Below are 22,072 nucleotides of genomic sequence, written 5' to 3'. Positions count from 1 at the left end.
ATCACATTGGGGGTTAGGATTCCAACATAAGAATTGTGGAGGACACAACCGTTCAGTCCATTGCAAGCATTCATGTGGAACGTGAATATTTTCAGGCTCTGGTTCCATTTGGGCCCATTGTTTTAGCCATTTCCCAGATCTATTTGTCACTAACCCTCTGACTTTATTTATTCCCAGTCCCTACCCGTGCAGTTCAGCCCTTCACCATTTCCCAGGTTTCAGTGTAGATCCCTACTCCAGGCGCCTCCCCTGTGCACACTGGACAAGGAGACGTTCCACGTCATGCCTACAGGGAGGGTTTCTCTTTTCCGTCATCCTTCAGACGACAGGAGTAGCATGAGAAAAATCGTTGACACTGGGCGAGGAAAGCTGCAAATGGTTCACTGTTAACAGGGTGTCCAGGTTTTGGGTTGGGGGGTTAAGGCTGGTGGAGGCCAGCCCTTGGAAGGCATTATATGTCATGCTACTTTCTGGACTTTATCCTATAGCCTGTGAAGGATTTTAAGCCAAGAAGGAAAATGATCAGATTTGCATTTTAGGTAGATTTTTATGGCATCGAGACAGATTAGGTTGTTCTAGTCCAGATCGGAGATGATGAGGGCTTGAGTAAGAGTTGGAGAGATTTAGAAAGTATTGAGGAGCTCAAGTGGCAGAACTTGGTGAGTGGACGTGGGAGGCAAAGACTCGGCAATGATGGTAAATGGATGGTGCTGCCGTTTTCTGAAAAGAGGAAGAGGAACAGGTGCTGTGAGGATCAGAGAGAATTTATATAAAGTGGAGGCAAGTATGATGGTGATTTGTTGAAAGAATGATACCAGAACCTCTGTCCGAAGTGGGGAGTGGGAATTGCATGCCTTTTCCCTCTGAAGAAGTACCTGGTAGGGGGAAGAGGAGTGGTGGGAGCGCCCCCTCCCCTGCCAAGTGGCCCCTTCCCACACCTGCCTCATATCCAGACTCATAGGGTTGGAAGCCTCAGACCTCTGGAGAAGGGCGAGATGGGGGGTCTGCTGTCAGAGACACGGTGTTGGCCAGGACCACCTCGGTCTTGTGCCCCTGATCCCGCCCAGGGCCTGAGTTCTTCACTGAAGCCCAGGATGTTTTGAGAGAATCACTCCCAGCTGCCTGGACCAATTTCTTCCATCTTTGGAGGAATCAAAGCAGCTAGGAAGGATAAAGGGGAAAAGTTTCAGTGAAAAGAATTGAAAGAAGGGAGAACTCAAAACAAAAATCAGAACAAATTCTTAACATTCAATTCTTTGTGCCTCTGAGAACTGGGGAGACGTTGAGCTGTACCTGCTTCCAAGTGTGGCCACTTCCGGTTTTTCCTAGACAGGAAAAAGTGTCCTGTCATTAAGGAGGAGTGCCCGTCTTCCTAAGTCACTCAGTCTCCTCTGGCAGCGAGGCAGTCTCCACTCGGTAACTGTGACCTGCCATTGTCACAAAGACTTATCAGATAAGGCCTCAGATGTTTCTTTTGTTCAAAATGTTCCAAATCCACTGTTCCCCTTCTCTTTGAAGGAATGATTAACCACACACTGATCAATTACTATGAAGGGAGGCTGGCCGTCTCCACACATGGCAATTAGCTAGCAAAGAGGAGCTTGGGCCCAAAGGGTTCCCAAGATGTGTTGCTGAGGGGACAGCTCTGGCTGAATATTCCTGACTCCACAGAGCAACCACCTACAGACCTGAAAGAGGAATTGGTGATCAAACACTATAACTAGGCTAGAAAAAGGAACGGCAGTGTGGATATTTCCATTTAAGAACACTTTATACACAACTCGCTCTCTACCCCCAAAAGGAAAATAGATACCTTAGTCTTCACTGCTTCCATTATAAGGACCACTTCACACCACCATCCAAAAAGGATTACAGGGACACTTTCTGCTCTTTAGATAGGCTTTCCAAAAATGATAGAAGCTGTGTATTCGCAGAGGTACACTGGGCCTCATCTGTCCACCCACTGGAGAGGACGTAATACCCCAGCTACTAAAGGATGTTGAAAAGAGACTTGCATGTTCTGATGAAAGGAGAATTTTGTGAAAAAAGACGAAAGGAAGGAGAACCAAATGTGAGAATGAGCCAGTTGTTAAAGTTTAGATTCTTTCTGGCATCTGACCTTGAGATGTCACTGTTCTAAGTTTGGCTCCATCTCATTCATCACAGACAGAAGGAAACACATTCTGCCATGGAGGGGAGTGATCCAGGATGGCATTGCTAGTGCTCTGTGATTGATCTGTCTAAACCCTGCCACACACAAGGCATTCGCTTTTACCCGTTTCAATGATTTCATCTGTAATTTGAATTTGTATCGTTGTGTTCACTGCATTAACTCAGTGTAGTTGTAAGAACATTGCCCTGTCTCATCTCATACCTTTCTGTCTCCTGAATTAGGGGCCAATTTTTTTTTAATAGGGGATATTGATCATTCTTTTGATATGTTTTAGTTGGAATGCTTTTGGCTGCAAGTCACAGATAAGCTAATCACAGTGCTTAAACAAATAGGGTATTCTTTTCATACAAAAGAGAAGTCCTAAGGCCGGAGATTGCCAGCATTGGTACAGTGGCTCCATAGTGTTGGGGCTGAGGGCTTTGCATGTTTTGTTTGTTTCTTTTATTGGCCTTTCCCTCATGGTGATAAGATGGCTTCTGAAGCTTCATCCATCACATCTGCATTCATGGCAAGAGGCAAGAGGCAGAAGGGTGGTTCCACAGTAGCCTCCCTGTAAACTCCCTTGGCAGACTTCTTCTTGGGTCCCATTGTCAGTCTTGGATCCCTCTTCCACCCACACCCAGAAGAAAAAAAGGCAGGAAAGTAGGTTGCCATGACCAGCTTAGACTAGTTCTCATTCTCTACTACCCAGGAAATTTCCTGCTCCAGACAAATTTGAGGTTCTGTTGAGCTAAGAGAAAAGAAGAAATGGATTTTGAATAAGCAAGTAGGTAGCGTCTGCCACAGGGTCTTCAGTGGCCAAGGCCAAAAAAAGCGACAAGTAAAATAAAACAACAGTCTCTCATTTTCTATCATGATAATGACGAAGATAATGATTTTGATTTTGATTAACATTATTACCACAAGTTTAAAAACTGCAGAAAATGATTCTAGTAAGTAAGGACATGAGAATTTGGCATATACTTCAGAAAGCTTTATGGTCTGAATATCCTTAGATCCACGGGTTTCATTTATTCTATTCTATTCTATCTATTCCAAGGAAATAATTGTCACTGAATACAAAGATTTAGCTACAAGGATTTTCCTTGCAGCATCATTTATAACAGCAAAAACAAAAACACCAGCCTAAATGTCCAGCAGTAGGAAATTAGTTAAATGAACTCCAGTATATCCTTCAGGGTAATATTGTGCAGCAACTCAGATGATGTAGCAGAAGATCGTATAATTGCATGAGAATATTAATGTCATGTTGTTAATTGTGAAAGTAGCTATAAAATGGGATGTACAATATCATTCCATTTTTTAAAAGAAATATGTGTAATGAATGCATATATACAGATAGAGAAATAACAGAAGTTTATGTGGTTAGTGCTTATCTCTGGGATGGGACTACAGGTTTAAAAAAATATTTTTTTCTAAACTATACTTTCTAAATTTACAAGCGTATTTGCTTGTTTATAATGAGGGGGGAATATTAGGAAACTGAAGACTTAGAGGGGGTTTTTCACCGAAGGACAATCGTCTGGCATCTCTCGCAGTGACTAGTCTTCTTTTCCTAACAGCTGGAGGCTGTGAGGGGAAATGCTCTCCCACCTTTCTCCTCGGGTTTCTGGATTGCTTCCAGCTTTTCATTGTAAATAATGCTAGGATTAACTTCTTTATATTGAAGGCCTTTTTTTTCATATTCTCAATTATTTTCATAGAATAGTTTCCCAGAAGTAATATCACTAAGTCAGTGGGTAAGACCATTTTTTTTTGCTTATGATAGGTATTTCCAAATTGCTTCTCAGGGGGCCTGTACCGATAGCCAATGCTCCAGAAATTTCTCACCAGCACCAGGTATTATCGTTGTATTTAGTGTTTGCTAATTCAGCAGGCAAAGAATGGTACCTCATTATTTCTATTTGCATTTCCAGCGAGGCTAAACGATCTTTTCTATAAGTTGTTTACTCGTATTTTTTTTTATTTCTGGTGAGGAAGATTAGCCCAGAGCTAATATCCGTTGCCAATCTTCCTCTTTTTGCTGAGGAAGATTGGCCCTGGGCTAACATCCGTGCCCGTCTTCCTCTACTTTATATGGGACGCCACCACAACATGACTTGGTGAGTGGTACATAGGTCCGTGCCTGTGATCCAAACCTGCGAACCCTGGGCTGCTGAAGCAGAGTGCATGAACTTAACCACCACGCCACTGGGCCAGCCCCCTACTCATTGTATTTTTTGTTTGTGAATTTTGCCATTTATGTATTGGAGTTTTCATATTTTCCTTTTCATTTTGTACAGACTTTCTATACTGAACGTAATAGCCTTTTTTTCTGTTGTACTGGTCTAGCTGTAGATATTCCCCCAGGCTGTTGTTTCCCTTCTGATTTAGTTTTTTTCCTTTTATATTCAAAAGCTTGAAATTGTTATATAGTCAAGTCTGTCACTTTTGTGATTTTCTTTCGTTTCTTCCAAGTTTAGAAAATTACTCTCTCACTCCTCAAGCACAAGTTTGGTAAATGTTCGATTTTGTTTGCATACAGATTTTTTTAAGGTTTGTTTTTTAAAAAATACTTACCCCTTTAATTCATCAATAATTTAATCAAGCTGCTGGTTTGTGGTAAGGATTTAAATTCATTTTCCCCCAGTTTACTACAGTTATCTCTATCATTATATGTTAAATAATCTTCTCCATTAATCTGTGATTGCTCCTTTGTCATAAGCTAATTTTTGTACAAATGGTAGGGCTATTTCCATCATGCATCTACTAATGCATGATAATATACATCTTCTTAAATGAGTATTTATTTAAAATTTATCTGATATTATCCTACCTCATTACGTTTTAAGCTTATTTTCTTTTTGACTCGCACCTGTTTGAATGTAAAACAAAATCCTCTATGGACTCAGAGTTTCTTTAAGGACAAGAACCAAGTCTTTCTTAAGTATTTCAGCTTCCCCAGCACTGTCCCTAACACATCAAAATAATTAGTAAATATTTTTGAATGAATGAATTTGCCCTTTTGTGGAGCTCTTTTACTAAAGGTCATGGTTTTAAGGCTTTAGATGTCATTTTACTTGAAGAAACAAGTCAAATCAAGGCCAGAGGAGCTGTGCTTCCCTTTGTTGAACCCCTGTCAGACACCTAGCAGAGCCCTGTCTTTTGTCCTCCAGTGACCCATAGACGAGCAGTATTATCCATATTTTATAGATGAAGAAACTGAGGTTCAGAGTGGTTCATTTGCCTGCGTTTGAAAGGCTGATAAGGGTCACAGTTGGGCATCTTAGCTGAGGTAGCAGTTAAGCAGGTAAATCATAGGACACTGTAGCGTCCAGTGCTGGCGTGAGATGGCCTGTGTTCAATCCCAGTGTGACTTCGGCCAGTTAACAAAACCCACCTGTGCCCCATCTGTATATTGATAGTAGTAAGCGTACCTAAGGGTCCTGTGAGTGCATGGTAAGACTCTATATGTTATAACCACTCTTATTTCATCCCTATGAGCCAAGAATACATGTCCTTTTTTCCTTTTTTTAAGAGGTTCTAGGCTGTTATTATTTATAACGGCATTATCACCTTGAAGTCCTGTAAGGATGTGTGTTTTGATGTACATGTGACAGTTGCTCGTTGTCTCCCTTTTATAACTGAGAAGGAGGACAGTTAAACAAGGTAGCTGAGGAGAGCTGTGAAATCAGAACTTGTAATCCGGGCCCCTTACCCCATGTCTGATCTTCTGTCTTTGCCTTAAAGATTCCCATGGTCTATTTTATAAGTAATTTTCTTTTAAAAAGGGAGTGAGTACAATTTTGTTTTACATTTTGAGGTGATGGGGCTTCTCTTTACAAATGGAAAATCTGATCAATGAATGTTTAGCAACTGCTATGGGCAAGACTCTTGGCATTCCTGTTGGCACAAGGAGGTAACTGGGCATGTAGAATGATCGTGTGGAAGTCAGATCTGGGCCCAGGTGTGGGTTTACCATTTACTAGCCATGTGACCATGGACAAGTCTTAACCTCTCTGGAAACTAGAAATGAGAATTTGAGAATTCCTGTTCTAGTTTATCCTACAAACTAGAAATGGTGATGAGGAGCAAACGAGAGAGTGTGCGTCAAGAAGCCGTTAAACTCCTTAACGTATAGACGTGGTTGTGCTGAGGGTCTGGGGGAAGAGGGTGGTAAGTATGCCCATCCAAGGCAAGGACTATGGGACAACAGGAAGGGCCACCATGATGGGTGTCAGGGCACAAAGAGAGAAGAGCCCATTGGAACTGAAGGTTTGTGCCCTGGGCTGAGAGTCTCCAAGAGTTGAGCTAAGGTCTGCACCATTTGGGGATGTTCAGGGTAAGGTAGGAGAAGGCAGACAGAATGGAGGCCCCAAGCTCTGTCCAGAGGCAACTTGTTCTATCAAAGCCTGACAAAACTTTATTTACTGACTTGTTTGCCATTGTCTCTTACTACTCAACTCTTGGCCCTCTGGGAGGCAGGAGCAGTATCTGATGCTGACACAGTGTACATGCCCTAGCACCCAGCTATGTGCACGGCCCAGCTCAGGTACAGTGGAAATATTTGTTCACTGAAAGGGGGAGTGATGCTTGGACCATGTTTGGTGACTAAATGAGCATGACACTGGCTGATGACATGTCCAATCTAGTTTACAAGCAACTTTGAATAAGACCCCTGAGAGAAAGGGACCTGACAGAGACGGGAAGGATCTGTAAAAAACAGAGCACTTTTGATTTGGGAGCCTGGTAAAGCATTGAGAGGCTTGTGGGGAGAGAGCCAGCCCCGACCTTACTGAGCACAGCATGGGCAAGACTCAATTAGCAGGGGTGTCTATTGCGAACCTTGTGTGCTACAATTTTCTTCAAATCATATTTGACTTTGATACTAGGCACAAAACATTTAAAATAATACCTTTAAAATTTGCATCTTTTAATGTCTTAATAAGATTGAAAGCCTTTATGGTACCTGTGCATAATCTCTTCTGGGATAAGCTTCATATCGTGAAAGATGCCCTCCCTAGTTCCTAGGTTGATCCAATCGGGTCAGCTTAGGAAGCAGAAAGACGGGGCAGAATACTCCTAGACGCTGACCACAGTACCTCCTTGAGCTGCGTTCTCGGTTGTCTGGCCGAGGAAGAGCTGTACCTTTCTTAGGTTAGGCCTGCACCTTTGACATGATTTTTTTTTTTCAAGTGGCCGAGGTGTGCAAACCTGGAGCCTAGAGTTCGTTCATTCACTGAACAAGCCTGCTTGTGCCTGCTTTCTGCCAGGAGTGGAGGGCTGGTGCAAAGAGGAAAGGCATGGTCTCTGCCGTCAAGGAGTGCATGACATGATATTTTTACTTAAAGGAGCCCCGAAAAGGGAGGGTTGGTGCCTTGTCCATCCTTGCTGGACCTCACATGGTTTAAGCAGCAGGTAGTGTGATTTTCCTCTGAGCTCTGGAATGGTTAAATATGAAGCCCTGTGGCTGTGGCTTTATTTACAGGCCTGTGGAAGCAACACAGGCCAGAACAGAAAAGCTGGCCTTTTCTGCTTCGACAGGGGCTTGGTTCACCAGTGTCTGCCGTCCAGTGGGGTTTCCCAAAGCAGACCACTGTTGTCGGCATTAGGAAGATACTCGGAGTGTAGCCTCTGCTCAGAAATCAATGAGTTCTTGGAAAAAGCCACTGAATTGCCGGTAGCCTTGCAACTTGCGAGATTTTTTTGTTTCTCAGCAACCACGTTTAGGTCTCTTTTGCCTTTTAATGCCAGCATTATCTATCACAGAATGTTCTTTGTTTGAACAGTGTAGTTGCTGATTAAAATCAGTTGCCTTGTCAGTAACTATAAGCCAGTGATTGATGTGATTGTCCTGGGATTTTTAAGAACTTTTTTATTATGAAAATATTAAAACATTTAAAAAAAATAGAGAGCATAGTATAATAAATACCCATATACACATCACCTAGATTTAACAGTTGTTAACATTTGCCACATTTCTTCATCTATTTTATTGTTGTTGAAGTACTTTAAAGTAAATTACAGACATCAAGACATTTCATGCCTAAAAATGTCAGTATTTATCTCTAAAAAATAATGACATTTTCCAACATAACTACATCATTAGCACTTCTGATAAAATTAATAGTAATTCCTTGATGTCATCTAATCCAGTCTGTGTTCAGATTTCCCCCATTGTTCCCCGGAAGTCTTTTATAGTTGGTCTGTTTGGAACAGGATTGACTCATAGGCTACATGCTGCATTTTACTATTTTATATCTTAAGCTTTTAAAATCTAGAACAGTTCCTTCTCCCCAACTTTTTGTTTTTCGTGACAGTGACTTGTAAGAGTTCTTGGATCTTTTGATAGAGATTATGAAGTTTTTCATGGATTCTTTTTGTGGTACAGATAAATTTCTTTTCTTGTATTTGCATTAGTTACTGTTGACCAGAAGTGTTTGTTTTTAATACTTCATCATCAAACTAGCTTTAATAGCTTATAAATAGGTTCAGATCTGACCTTGGCTAACAGTGTTTCCTGGAAAAGCATTCCTTATATTCCTTTCTTTCTAATCTCAAATAAGATTCTTCTTCTGGATTTATACAGAATTTATTGGCTTAAAGTGAATGCAAAATAATAAACGTAGGTTCTGAATATCAGCTGTGTATAAGGTTACGAAAAACCTCGTTAACTATTCTTTGTGTTCAGTTTGCAGAGAAATTCCAGGAAGTGAAAGAAGCGGCCAGACTAGCCAGAGACAAGTCCCACGAGAAAATCGAGACCCCGAGTAATCATTCCCAAGTAAGTGGTTTGTCCATAAAGTAAGTCTGACTGCGATCAGTGATGGAGATTCTTTGTTTCTTGTCACTTTTGACAAGAAATAGGGAATTTTAGCAGCAGGGCATTTTGAAGGCTTTTTCAACTATTAGCTGTCTCACAGTGAGATGGATGTGACATGTTTTTATGAGACTCTTGAATTTTTCAGGATACGATGATGTATTTTTGACAGGAAACAGTTGATGAGATTAGAGTTAATACGTGTCCCTGGCCTCTGAGAGGCATTCTCTGGTCCCTGTGTTTAAATCCCAATGGCAAGGCAGCATGTCTCCCTTCTGTGCTGGGAGGTGAGATCTATATGAAGGATGCTTATTGACAAATGCAGGTGCTTTGTGCCCGTGAGAGAGAAAACTTGATTGATACCAGAGAGCCCTCATCTCTGTTGGCCTATTTTAACAAAGTCAGGTGGGAGATGGTGTTCCAACAGCTTTGGCTTAGCCAAAGGAGATGTGGCTTTGCCAGGAATTGAGTAGTCCCTCTACTTAAAAGTGTGATAACTGACTAAAAGGGACCTATTTTAACCTGAAATAAAAACACCTGCATTCCTGATGTCTAGATTGGCGTATGTAGTGGTGGGCGGAAGGCTTCACCTAGTGACAAGGTTATATGTAGATAGACAGGGAAAGGGAGACATCAAGATCAAAGGTTTGGGATTAGGAATGGGCATGATGTAATAGCAAGACAGCCAGGAGTCTGCCTGGCTGGGCTGAGGTGTGCTGTGGGAGGAACAGAGATAAACTTGGAGATACTGTGAAAGACCTGGAATTCTTCATTAGTGGATAGTTTATTATTTCTTAGTTTTTTATTTAATTATTTATTGCTGGAAGTTGGCAGACATTGGAGGTGTTTTATGACTACGGAACAGGAATCGACATGAGGGTTGCATGTGGATGATAAGGAAGTCAGGGAGTGATGGAGGGAAGGAAGACTGGTGGCAAGGAGGCTGGAGGTGGAGAACAGCTGGGCCAGAGCAGCCACAGGGATGGATGCCAGGGACAACTGGTAGGAAGAGGACCGGGAAGCCTGGGCATCTTGAGTAGTCAGGATCAATACTCTAGACTTGACCATCAGCCTCACAGCAGCCATAGCTGAAGCTGAATCATACAAAAGATGCCTCATATAGATTTACGGAAATGAATGTATATTAGACGTCAGGTGATCAAGAACTTTCCTGAATCTTTATAAATAATTTTTAGTATAAATCTAAATGATACTGTTAATTTAGTATACGAATTACTGTACTGAGTAATCTCTGAGGATCTATAAAATTGGGTACCTGAAATGGTCCATGGTCTAAAGAGTTTCTAATATACAATCTTTTTCTGAATACCACATATTATAGCAATATCTTTAAACTTTAATATCAGAATTTCTTTCTTCTTCTTCTTCTTTTTTTTTTTTTGTGAGGAAGATCAGCCCTGTGCTAACATCTGCCAATCCTCCTCTTTTTTTGCTGAGGAAGACTGGCCCTGGGCTAACACGTGTGCCCATCTTCCTCCACTTTATATGGGACGCCCCCACAGCATGTCTTGCCAAGAGATGCGTTGGTGCGCACCTGGGATCCGAACCAGCGAACCCCGGGCCGCCGCAGCGGAGTGCGTGCACTTAACCGCTTGTGCCACAGGGCCGGCCCCCTGAATTTCTTTCAAGTTTTTGTTTTAATGTTTGTTTTCCCCCCAAAAGTGTTTTAAACCTTAAAAAATCAAGTGTACCCATAATATATTATTTTATATGTATGTGTTAATTATATATAGTTTTTTGCCTCTAAGCTTTATTTACCTCTAAGTTTTTATTTACCCTTCCTGATGTTTCCCCAGATGTAGAGATCATCGTACATTTTTCTTTTTCTTTTTGTTAGAAATCATACAATTGCTTGGTTTCTTGAATCTCTAAGTAAATGAACACTTTGGCCAAGTTTTCCAAATATTTGAAGACTTTGAAAAACCTCATTACAAATCATTTAATGTGGGGTTTTTTTCTGACTATAAAAGCAATACATATTTATTGCAGAAATAAAAAATATGCCATACTATGAAGAAGAGAATAAGAATTACCTGCTTTCATACCACTCAAAGCTATTTTTTGTTAATATTTTGGTATATCTTCCTAATGTAGTTTTCCAATATATTTTATGTTATTCTTTTTAACTTTTTTTTTTTACTTAGATATGTTATGATCATTTTCTCATGATTTCAAATATCCCCTTTTCAAAACTATTTTAATGGCTAGACAGTATTCCAGTGTTTGTATCACAGCTTATTCCATTAACCTCCTATAATTTGGGACATCTATGTTGTTTCCAATTTTTTATTAATATAAATAACAGCATGATCAACGTTCTTGTACATCTTTGTGCATTTGATGTCTTCTGCAGAACCAATTCTTGAAGTGAAAGTATTGGGTTAAAGGTAGGAACATTTAAAAAGCTTTTGATGAATTCTGCAAACTTAGCCTATAGAAATGTACAATTCTAGGGGCCGGTCTGGTGGCGCAAGCAGTTAAGTGCGCACACTCCGCGTGGGTTCGCCGGTTCGATCCTAGGCGCGCACCAACGCACTGCTTGGCAGGCCATGCTGTGGCGGTGTCCCATATAAAGTGGAGGAAGATGGGCATGGATGTTGGCACAGGGCCAGTCTTCCTCAGCAAAAAAAGAGGAGGATTGGCAGATGTTGACACAAGGCTGATCTCCTCACCAAAAAAAATAATAAATAGAAATGAAATGTACAATTCTAACTCCCACTAAGAGTGAATGAGAATGATTTTTCCTCCCACAGCCTCACCAACAAAGCTTTGATGATTTGACAGAAGAAAAATATGTTATTGGCTTTTTTCATTTTGTATTTCTTTGCTAGTGATAGTAAATATTTTTTATGTTTGTTGATCCCATGCATTTCTTCTTCTGTAAATGTCAATTGTGTATTCTTTCCTTTTTTAAAAAAATTAAAGTGTTAATCTTTTTGTATTGATTTTCAAGAACTTTATTTTTTCACATGCATATTTTTGAACGTATACAAAGCTAGGCAGAGTTGTGTGATGAACCCGATGGACCCGTAGGTCAGCTTTAACAATTAGGAATTTGTGACCAGTCGTTTTATCTACACCCCCTCTGTCTCCCCCTATATTTTAAAGCAAATCCCAGGCATCTTATTTCATCCATAAATATTTCAGTGTGTAGCTCTAAAAGATGAAGACTCTAAGAGTTTTTTAATATAGGGAAGATATTAACATTTTGGTATTAGTATCTGCTGCAAATATTTTTTCCATGCTTTTGTTTGCATTCCAATATTGTTTATGGCATTTTTTTGCAATGCAGAAATTTAAAGTGAGTCAAATTTATACATCATTCCCTTCATGGTTCCTTCCTTTGCCTCTGTGCTTACTGGGGGCTGAATAAGGTCTTTCTAAGATCTTCTCCAAGACCAAATGAGATTTCACCTCTATGTGGTATGACTTATCACAGAAAACATTTCAGGATATTCATAGCAATGCTAAATAGTAATGGAGACAGCAAACATCCATATCTGATTCCTGTTTTTTTTTTTTGTTTTTGTGTGTGTGTGTGAGGAAGATCAGCCCTGAGCTAACATCCATCCCAATCCTCCTCTTTTTTTTTTTTTTGTGAGGAAAATCGGCCCTGAGCTAACATCTGCCAAGCCTCCTCTTTTTGCTGAGGAAGACCGGCCCTGGGCTAACATCCATGCCCATCTTCCTCCACCGTACATGGGACGCCTACCACAGCATGGCCTGACAAGCAGTGCATCAGTGCGCCCCCGGGATCCAAACCGCTGAACCCCGGGCCGCTGCAGCAGAGCGCGTGCCCTTAACTGCTTGCGCCACCGGACCGGCCCCCCAATCCTCCTCTTTTTGCTGAGGAAGACCGGCCCTGAGCTAACATCTATTGCCAATCCTCCTCCCTTTTTTTTTTTTTTTCCCTTTTTTCTCCCCAAAGCCCCAGTAGATAGTTGTATGTCATAGTTGCACATCCTTCTAGTTGCTGTATGTGGGACGTGGCCTCAGCATGGCTGGACAAGTGGCGCGTCGGTGTGCACCTGGGATCCGAACCCAGGCCGCCAGTAGCGGAGCGTGCGCACCCAACTACCAAGCCACGGGGCCAGCCCCTGATTCCTGTTTTTTTAATGAGTGTGTTGATCTAACTCTCTGTAGCCCCAGGATTTTTAAGTTGTCTCAGCTTCTAATACTTTTTCTCTCCTCATTCATTGTTTCTTGTTCCTTGTTGTAAATCCCTCCTCCCCTTTTAATCTGAGGCTTCTGTTCTCTATCATTTAAGGAGATCAGGTATCCAGGCTTGTTAGATTTGTCTGTAAAGTTCGAGTGAAAAGGCTCTGAATGACGGCCCCGGCTGCTCTCTTGTCAGAACAGTGCACAGACTTTCTGAACTCTGTGGACACTTCAGGCCTTTTCCTTCGCTCTTGATCCTCTTTGTTATTAGTCTTAGCCGCACTCTGGTTGGATGTTGGTTCTCCCACACTCATAAACACACTTTCTCATGCCTGATTTGCTGCCGCTGTGAGGATGAGCAATAATGTGTGAAGGTGATTGGCTTTGGCCAGGAATCTGGGTGTGAAACCCCATCTTCTACTCAGGCATCCAGTGTCAATGGGACGGACGATGAGAAGGCCTCTCATGCGGGTCCTGACACACACCTGAAGTCTGAGAATGACAAGCTGAAGATCGCTTTGACACAGAGGTAAGGGTCTTTAAAATCCAGATGCTATTATCTCCAAGTTCAGCAGTTCCCTGAAGACTCTCCTGCTGGGTGGGGGTTCACGAAACTGAGAAAGGAGACTGAGTTCTGCTCAGAGCGTCATCCAGTCTTGTCTCCTGGCCAAAGGTAGACCACTGGCTTCATGGCTGTTCTCTGTCTGACAGACCACATCATACACAATTCATGTGTGTGAGTGTGTTGGTGTGAGAGAGAGTGACTGTGTTTGCATGCGTGTATGTGAGTAGTATGTGACAAAGTACATGAGTGTGTGAAAGAGTGTGTGTATGTGAGAGAGATGTGTCCCTGTGCTTGTGTTTTGTTTTGTTTTTTGAGGAGCCAAAATTATCATTTATTTGTATATGATAAGATTGAATCTTGAACATCCAGAAAAACATGTAAAAGCCTAAGAAACTATTAAAAATAATATAAAATCTCACACAAATCAATAGCTTTTTTATATACAAACATCACATAGAATATATATTTGAAGAAGAGATTTTCTTTACAATATAAACCAGAACCGTAACATACACAGGAATAAACTTAAGAAATGCAAAGATCTATGTGAAGAAAACTTTAAAATCATTTTGAGGACCATAAATGAATAATTTAACAAATAGAAAGATATATTCTGTTGGGAAGTGGTAGGAAGCCTTGATATTTTGAAAAGTATCAATTTCCCTAAATTGATCTATAAATTTAATACAGTCCCCATAATGATATCAACAAGATTTTAGTTTTAATGAGCGCTTGTGTGGTTTTTTGTTTTTTGTTTTTTTTGTGAGGAAGATTGGCTCTAACATCCATGCCCGTCTTCCTCTATTTTGTCTGTGGGATGCTGCCACAGCATGGCTTAATGAGCAGTGCGTCTATCCACTCCTGGGATTTGAACCTCGAACCCTGGGCCACCGAAGCAGAGTGTGTGAACTTAACCACTATGCCACCAGGCGGCCCCTGTGCTTGTGTTTTTTTATCTTGAGAATGTGGCCCATTTCCCAAAGGCTAGGCTGGACTTCACGGTGTGGGCTCGCCCCGTTAGCACACTCAGAGCTGCTGTCTTTTGGAATCCTGCTCACCTGGCAGGGGGTTTGGCCAGGTTCCCCCAGCCTCTTTGTGGCTGAGAAGCTGCTCTCCTCAGAGTTGCCCTGTTTAAGAGCTGTATCATATGAATTCCCCCTTTTACAGATGATGAAACTGAGTCCCAAGTGGTAAAGCGAGTCCTTCCTTGCCCAAGGTCACATGGCTAGTAAATCTTTCCACCACCCCATACTACCTTCCTTTCAGGTAAGGCTGCAGCTGTAGTCTCTTCAGGAACCTTCCCTGAGGTGGCCAGTCATATCCCACAGCTGGAGCCACCAAAGGGTTGGCACCCACCTCTCCAACTCAGCTGGCCTGGCCCGTTCTTGGAACTTAATTCCTGTGATCTGACCTAGGAATTCCAGAAGGAACATGTGACCTTTAGCTTCAGCCACCTTCTTTGGATTGTGGGTTTTGTCAGGTACTTCAAAGGACAAAACAGTGACCAGTCTCTTTTCTTACTCATCAGGCAATATAGGTGCTATTTTTAGTCGTTTAAGTCACAATGAGCTGCCTGAATAAAAATGTTTCAACCCTAAAATAAGTGTTTTTAAATCTCAGTTTAATGAAGAAGTGAATTACAGGAGTGGCTGTGAAGCCATTTCCTTAAATTCTCCATCATCAACTCTAAAATTAATCAGGTAATATTTTACTGTTCTTCCAGTCTGTGGTATTTGAAACTGAAAGTATATATTTTCCAATCACATTCCTAAATCCTTGAGGCTGTGGGATGAAAGGTAATACAGATTATTCAGATACAGTTTTATTTACTTAAAAAAAACAAAAGCCTTTAGAGAGAACTCTCCTCAGCCAGGCGGTGTTGTTAGACGCCTGAAACGTTGTGATGGGCTTGTCATGCGCAGCTCTGCCTGTCACCTCAGGTCACATTCAGCACCACAGATACATGGGCTCCAAGCAAGGAAACGAAAGGAGTGTCAAAAGCGAACAGCAACTGAGGGGACCCTGATTCCAGTTCATTTGTTTTTTAAAACTTCTTCACTGAACACATAGGATCAAAGATAAATACAAGGTTTTCGTGGTACCATGGAGGTGCTCTTCAGCCCTGTGGTCTTGCCACACCCCTGAGGTGACGTTGGGGTGGCCAGGGCTCCCTCACACACACTGGGGTTAGAACCCCAGTTCTGTCCTCAAGGGATTCCTGGTCACTGACTCCCATGTCCTCAAGTCCTCAGCTCTCAAATCTGGATTCCTTTAAGGCTCTGAGCTAAGTTGAAAGACACAGGTTACAGTGGGACCCATATCACCTGCAGCCAGGCTTGTGTATTTGTTGAACCTGGGATCCTTGGGCTCCGGAGGGGAGTGTCAGGAACTTGCAGAAAAGTCCGTGGAGCTTCCCTGAGATTCTCAGAGGGCCCAGTGGTCCGCCCAGCACTTCAGAACCTCTGTCCTTGAGGCTCATTTCAGGAATGAACCGGATGTGAGAGAACCCTTCTGTGGTGGGGAGTCAGTAGGGAGTAGGAGGGAGGAGTGTCTCACCATACTCTAGGGCTTCATTCTTAGCTTCATCTCTTCCTTCTAGAAGAATTCTGTTGTTTTCTAAAGTGGTTCTTTAAGAAAATAGCTCAGCAAGGTGACATGTGTGCACTAGAGAGCCACACCAGTCACTCTTGGCCCTGGTCCTTGCAGCCAGGCCACCAGTGGGAGAGGGTGTGGCCCTCCTAGGGGCAAGCTGGGGGGTGGCAGGATCCTGCTTCCCCAGGCGGGTGGGGGTGCAGCAGGATGGATGGCGCCTGCCATCTCGGTCACTTCTTGGCCCCTGCCCTGCAGTGCCGTCAACGTGAAGAAATGGGAGATCGAGCTGCAGACCCTGCGAGAGAGCAATGCCCGGCTGACCGCGGCGCTGCAGGAGTCGGCTGCCAGCGTGGAGCAGTGGAAGAGGCAGTTCTCCATCTGCCGCGATGAGAATGACCGGCTCCGGAACAAGGTGGGCGCTGGGTGAGCCTAGGGGAGGAGCAGCCAGCAGGAGGGAGGGTCCGAGGCTAGCTGGAGGCGGCCCTGGGAGAGGGCAGCCACACTCTCTCTCTCTCTCTCCCCTTCCTTCCTCCCTCTCACTTCGCCCTCATGCCCACAGACAGGAGGAAGACTTGCTGCCTTTCCCCCCTTGAACTTCCCTCTGTCTCCCTGCCTGTCTTGGTAGGAATGCAACCGTACGATAAATAACTGATTTGTTACTTTTATTGAACCAAGTTTTATAATTTCTGTTGTGAAGGAGAAGATAAATGAGACACTTCAGCTTTGTCCCTCACAAAGAGCACCATCTGATGCTAGTTAGTTGTGGGTGGGCCTTTTCTTGTGGTGGCCCTCCCTTGGCATTTTCTGTGGTTCAGTGATCTTTGGTGGAGAAAAGGGATCCAGAGGGTGAGTGAAGAAAATAGATTCAGGAAATCATGAGGAGTGTTTGCTCAGAAACCCCGCTTCCATGCAAATCGTTATTTCTAAAAATATGAATTTGGAAGTGAGAAAAGGAATGTGGCACTTGTACGAGGTGGGTGGGTGCTGATGGCCATCGTGTGCCCTCTGCTCTCTTACGTTGACATCAAACATTTTGATTTTTTCAGAATTCACCTGCAGCCTTCCCTGTACTTAGTCACCCACACTCTTTGTAGCTGGGCTGAGTTGATGAGGTAGATTTCGGGTGGCCAGAGGATCCTCAGTTGAGGTCCCAAGGTCGCTGTGCTGACTGTGTTTTGATGGTCAGCGCATTTACTCCACAGGCCGTGAACAAAGGCTGCTTTGTAAGTGCAGGATTTCAGTGGGACATGTCACAGTAAGATTGGTCTTCACTCTCCCTTGCCCTCTGTTTATAACCTGCCCGCCCAACCCACAGAGCCACCAGCGACCACTCCTGTTTCACCGACTTACTTCGGTACAGCTGACATGTAAAACTGCCTTGTGTCATTGTTTCACTTCCCTGCCGAGAGCGCTGGCAGTGAGGAGCCCAGGCCAAGTGCTGACTTGGCACATTCCCTTCCGAGGCCTGGCCGATCTGCTTGCCAGAGGGATCAATTGCCCTTTCTTTTTTTTCCAAGCAAAGAGCTGGATTTCTCACTTTGCGCCTGAGTGTAAGAACCAACAGCAGTGCTGGTGGAGGGGGGAAGTGCGTCTCATAGAACTTGCTCCCTGAGAAGAGTGTCAGCTTCCCTGGATGGGAAGCAGTGAAAACTTGATTTCCGGGATAGGAGGAAGAAGTTGGTGGAGTCTCCAGCAGCTGCTGTGGCTGGGGGTTCAGACCCTGAGGGTTGGTGCAGGCCACCCCTGAGAAGTGTCCTCATGGTGACCACCCAGTGCCCTTCACCTCAAAGACTGCTGCTATATTGCTTGTGGGGACCCCATCAATATAGTGCGTTGGTTCCACTCCTCCTGTCTACTCTGTGCCCACACATCGGCCCCCAGGAAACCCTCAGCATCAGATGGCAGTGCCGGGGGTCTCAGGCCTTTACATCCCTTCTGAGGGGTCAGGCTTGGGAAGGAGAGAAAGATGCACTCTGGGCATTTGCCAGTTCAGCCTGTACCTCTCATCCCTCCAGGAAGAGGCCCACAGCCCAGCCCCTTCTGCATGCATCAATAGGGAAAGGTCATCCTGATATAAAATATTTGAAATGTCATTACATCCCATTTGGTGGCCACTGTCCCACAGAATTGCTCGATTCTCTACCCTGCTGGCTTAAACCCTTGAGATGAAACAGAATAATTCAAGACATGATTAAAATGATGTAAAAATCGTTCTGGAGAGAAGCAGATAGATTCATGGGCCATCTGACCCCTGCTTGCGATGGATCCTTAAAGCAAACCTAAAGTTACTGTCCTGTGGCTGTGAGAGAAAACCAGAAGCCCGTAGCACCCTGAAGCCAGGTTTTGTGACTTGTTTAAGTAAGACATCTCGTGCAGGCAGGGGCAGACAGCTTTTCGGGGTAGGGGGGATTGGGGGGCACGTGGAGTTCGTTCATAGCCGCAAGGAAAAATTGATAAGTGGGTTAGTTTATGGTTTATTTTAAAAGAAGGCTGACAGAGCTGTGGTGATGTTTTTAAAGTAAACCAGCATCCCTGCCTTAACATGTGATATTTATTGAAGATTGACGCGCTGGAAGAACAATGCAGTGAGATAAACAGGGAGAAGGAGAAGAATGCTCAGTTGAAGAGAAGAATTGAGGAGCTGGAATCGGAACTCCAAGAAAAGGAGACAGTGAGTAACAGCGCTCTGAGTGGTGCTCTCGGTGTCCTCTGGGCCTTGTGAGGTGATCACAAGGACACAGCGGGCGGCTGTGGGGCATGTGACCGGCCCGGCAGCTGCCTGGACATCAGCATGGAGACAGAGCCAGGAGGCACAGCAAGGCACAGACACTGCAGAGCAGAGGCCTAACCGTTCCCCTCTGCAGCCTCGCTGTATTTGCCGTGTGGTCGGTCACTCGCACCCAAGAGGGGACGAGCATTGTACAAAATACTCAGAAACTTATAAGTGACCTATCATCAGAAGTTGAGTTCTGCCGTGAAATTAATGCAGCAAGAGCCATCAGTCATACAATCGTGGATTTTCTGGGGAGCAGGACAGCTAAGTACACAGACACTGGAGACCATGGGCAAGTTACCAAACCTCTCTTAGCCTCGGTTTCCCCATCTACAAAACGGGAATCGTAAGAATACCTGTCTTCTTTTGGGGGTGTACGGACTTGACGCAATAATGCATGTAACACACTCAGCCCTTAGAATTATGTGATGTATGTTAAGTGTCAGCATCATCGCCATTATTATTTATGCACAGTACAGGTTGCAGAAGCTGCTTCGATGGGTGTATGTGCAAGTCGGAGATTTTCAAGAGTACATTTTATCTGACTTGTTTTCACATTCTTTTTCAAATTTCTGTCTCCTGTAGGAGTTGAAAGACCTCCGAAAACAAAGTGAGATCATACCTCAGCTCATGTCAGAGTGTGAATACGTCTCTGAGAAGTTAGAGGTAAGGGCCGGGAGCACGTCCATCTTGGCTCAGACGAGAAGGCGTTTTTCACATTGCTCGTTTCTCCGAGGCCTCTACCTTTCATACCTGGCACAGTAAACGCGAGCAATTTTCTATTCATAAAGAGCCAGCAGTAACTGCATGCCAGGTGCCATCTCTGCCCCCTGGGTGTGGACTCAGCAGTGCGTGTCTTTTGAGTTTTCCCCTTGTACAAAGGTGTCCTGTGCATAACCATAGTGTAGGTGACTATTTCCCGCCCACAGAAGTCCCTACAGAGCCGGAGAGGCGGTGAGCGGGGACAGCAGAGAGGGGGCTGAGAGCATCAGACCCGGGTGCTATTCCACCTCGCCACTCCCTAGCCACCGACCTTGGACACGACCTTGAGCAGGCCCCCCTCGCTGGCCTCGGATTTCTGATCCGCAAAAGGAGGGTTTTCACATCCTCCTTCACCTCCCAGGGCCTCCTCCCTTCAGGAGCACTGTGTTCAGGTACGCAACCCCAGTATTAGTAACTGGTTCCTGTACAGATGTTCAAAAAAGCCTCCCACTCATAAGACGGAAGCTCTTATTTGATATGAAGAGTGCAAAGCTTGAGCCTTGTTTAAGGACTCCTGCCGTCCTGCCTTTGGGAGCTTGAAGGTCTCCATGGTAACACATCAGACGCATGGTGCGCAGACCGGCTGTCCCTGAGTCTGGCACGGCCAGTCCTCCCCTGGGGCCAAGGAGGCCTCCCCTCTCTGGAACTAGAGGAACAAGTCACTCTCCCATTGGTTCTGTTTCTCCCTCAGAACGGAACTGAAAGGTAGCCTCTGCTGACTACTCTGGGCCTGGGGTGGAAATCCCTTGTGCTGGGATTTCAGACTTTCTCTGCTGGACATTGTGTCAGAGGGTCGGTTAGCATCAAGCTCCCCCAGGCAGGACTCCAAGTTCTGCATTCTGTGTAGGGACGTTTTTTTTCAGACCAGATGTTGGTCGTACACTCTGCCTGTGGGCACCTTTCCCAGGGAGCAGGCAGGAAAGGAGGGGTACACTGAAATGCCCCATGCTGCCATCAGCGGTCCCCACTTGTGTGCTGCGGGACTTAACACGTCTGGGGACTCAGGCCCACAGGAGAGTGGACAGTTTGGCTGTAGCAGATCTCAGCGGACGCACAGCTCCCATCACTCTGTTCTCCAGACCCTTCCCCCTTTTGTTTTGCTTCAGGCGGCAGAGAGAGACAATCAAAACCTGGAAGACAAAGTGCGTTCTCTCAAGACGGACGTTGAGGAGAGTAAATACCGACAGCGCCACCTGAAGGTGGAGCTGAAGAACTTCCTGGAGGTGCTGGATGGGAAGATCGACGACCTCCACGACTTCCGCCGCGGCCTCTCCAAGCTGGGCGTGGACAACTAGGGCGGCCCTGGGCCCGCTCGTGAGTCCCCAGTGTGTGTGTGACACGAAGTAGGACTAGGACGTTCTCCCGTTTGCGTTGCTTCTGTACGTGCAGGCGCAGTTTGTCGTGTTTTCAAACCAGTTGTGCCGTCCACTCTCTCCTCTCCAGAATAGAAATCTCTCGCTTGTCTGGTCTTGCGAGGTTGTGGACAACTGGAAGATTCTGACTCAGGAATCCAGAACTAGGTCTACCTTAAATGTTTACGCAGTTAGGGCAGGGATGTTTATATCTTTCTTAAGGGCTGTTGCAACCATATGAACTGAAAAAAGTATTTTCTAATCCAAATATGAGTATCCTTTACACCTCCTTTTTCTGAATAGCGTTCAGAGTGTTTGAATGCCCACCAGGCACCAGTGCGTGGGGCATGGAGGTGACAACTTCCCTCTCAGTAAATATTGAGATGCTTTAAAACAAGCACTTGGTAGAGACTTGTCCAGAAAAAGAAAACAAGTTTCTGGTGGGTGTATTTTCTGGCGTGGGAGTCACCTATCCACTGGACCCCCTTCCACCCACTCCAGTTTGTAGGGTTGCAACAATGTTCCTTTTCTTGGTTTTCATTTCTGAGCAGATTACTGTGCTGTGGGAACAGCACACCTTGAGGGTGCCTAGCAGTGCCTGGCACAAAGTAGGTGCTTAATAAATATTTGTTCACTCAAACATATCAACAGAATTTAGTGTTTTAATTAAGCCACCCAGCAGAGTCCATTGGACCCCTGTGGAGCAGTCCACCGTCCTGGTGCACTGGGTAATTATCAGACATGAATGCAACTGACTCTGTGGTCAAATTCACGGACTGGCTTGGGTTGCCTGGGGCAGGGAGGGTGGTACTGGAAGCAGCAGAAGCTTGTCTGAGGCCCCCCCAGGAGCCCATCTGTGGTGCTCTGTCCCTGGGCG

At 44.4% G+C, this 22,072-nt stretch overlaps 1 protein-coding gene across 3 annotated transcripts in view; it reads left to right on the top strand.

Moving 5' to 3' along the window:
* The window catches only part of HOMER2 (homer scaffold protein 2), a 70,655-nt gene extending 48,820 nt beyond the window's left edge, over positions 1-21,835 (top strand). For all 3 annotated transcript variants that reach the window (XM_058542548.1, XM_058542546.1, XM_058542547.1), the window contains 6 exons: positions 8,844-8,936; positions 13,577-13,680; positions 16,564-16,720; positions 18,869-18,979; positions 19,667-19,747; positions 20,950-21,835. In XM_058542548.1, the coding sequence (XP_058398531.1) occupies positions 8,844-8,936; positions 13,577-13,680; positions 16,564-16,720; positions 18,869-18,979; positions 19,667-19,747; positions 20,950-21,138 (735 nt within the window). In that variant the 3' untranslated portion in view covers positions 21,139-21,835. The remainder of the gene's footprint in view (positions 1-8,843; positions 8,937-13,576; positions 13,681-16,563; positions 16,721-18,868; positions 18,980-19,666; positions 19,748-20,949) is intronic.
* Positions 21,836-22,072: the final 237 nt, after the last annotated feature.

This window comes from Diceros bicornis, chromosome 5 (assembly GCF_020826845.1).
Source record: "Diceros bicornis minor isolate mBicDic1 chromosome 5, mDicBic1.mat.cur, whole genome shotgun sequence".
Taxonomy (NCBI): Eukaryota; Metazoa; Chordata; class Mammalia; order Perissodactyla; family Rhinocerotidae; genus Diceros; species Diceros bicornis.
Note: the sequence above shows the minus strand (reverse complement) of the source record. Positions and strands in the feature narration are given on the sequence as shown.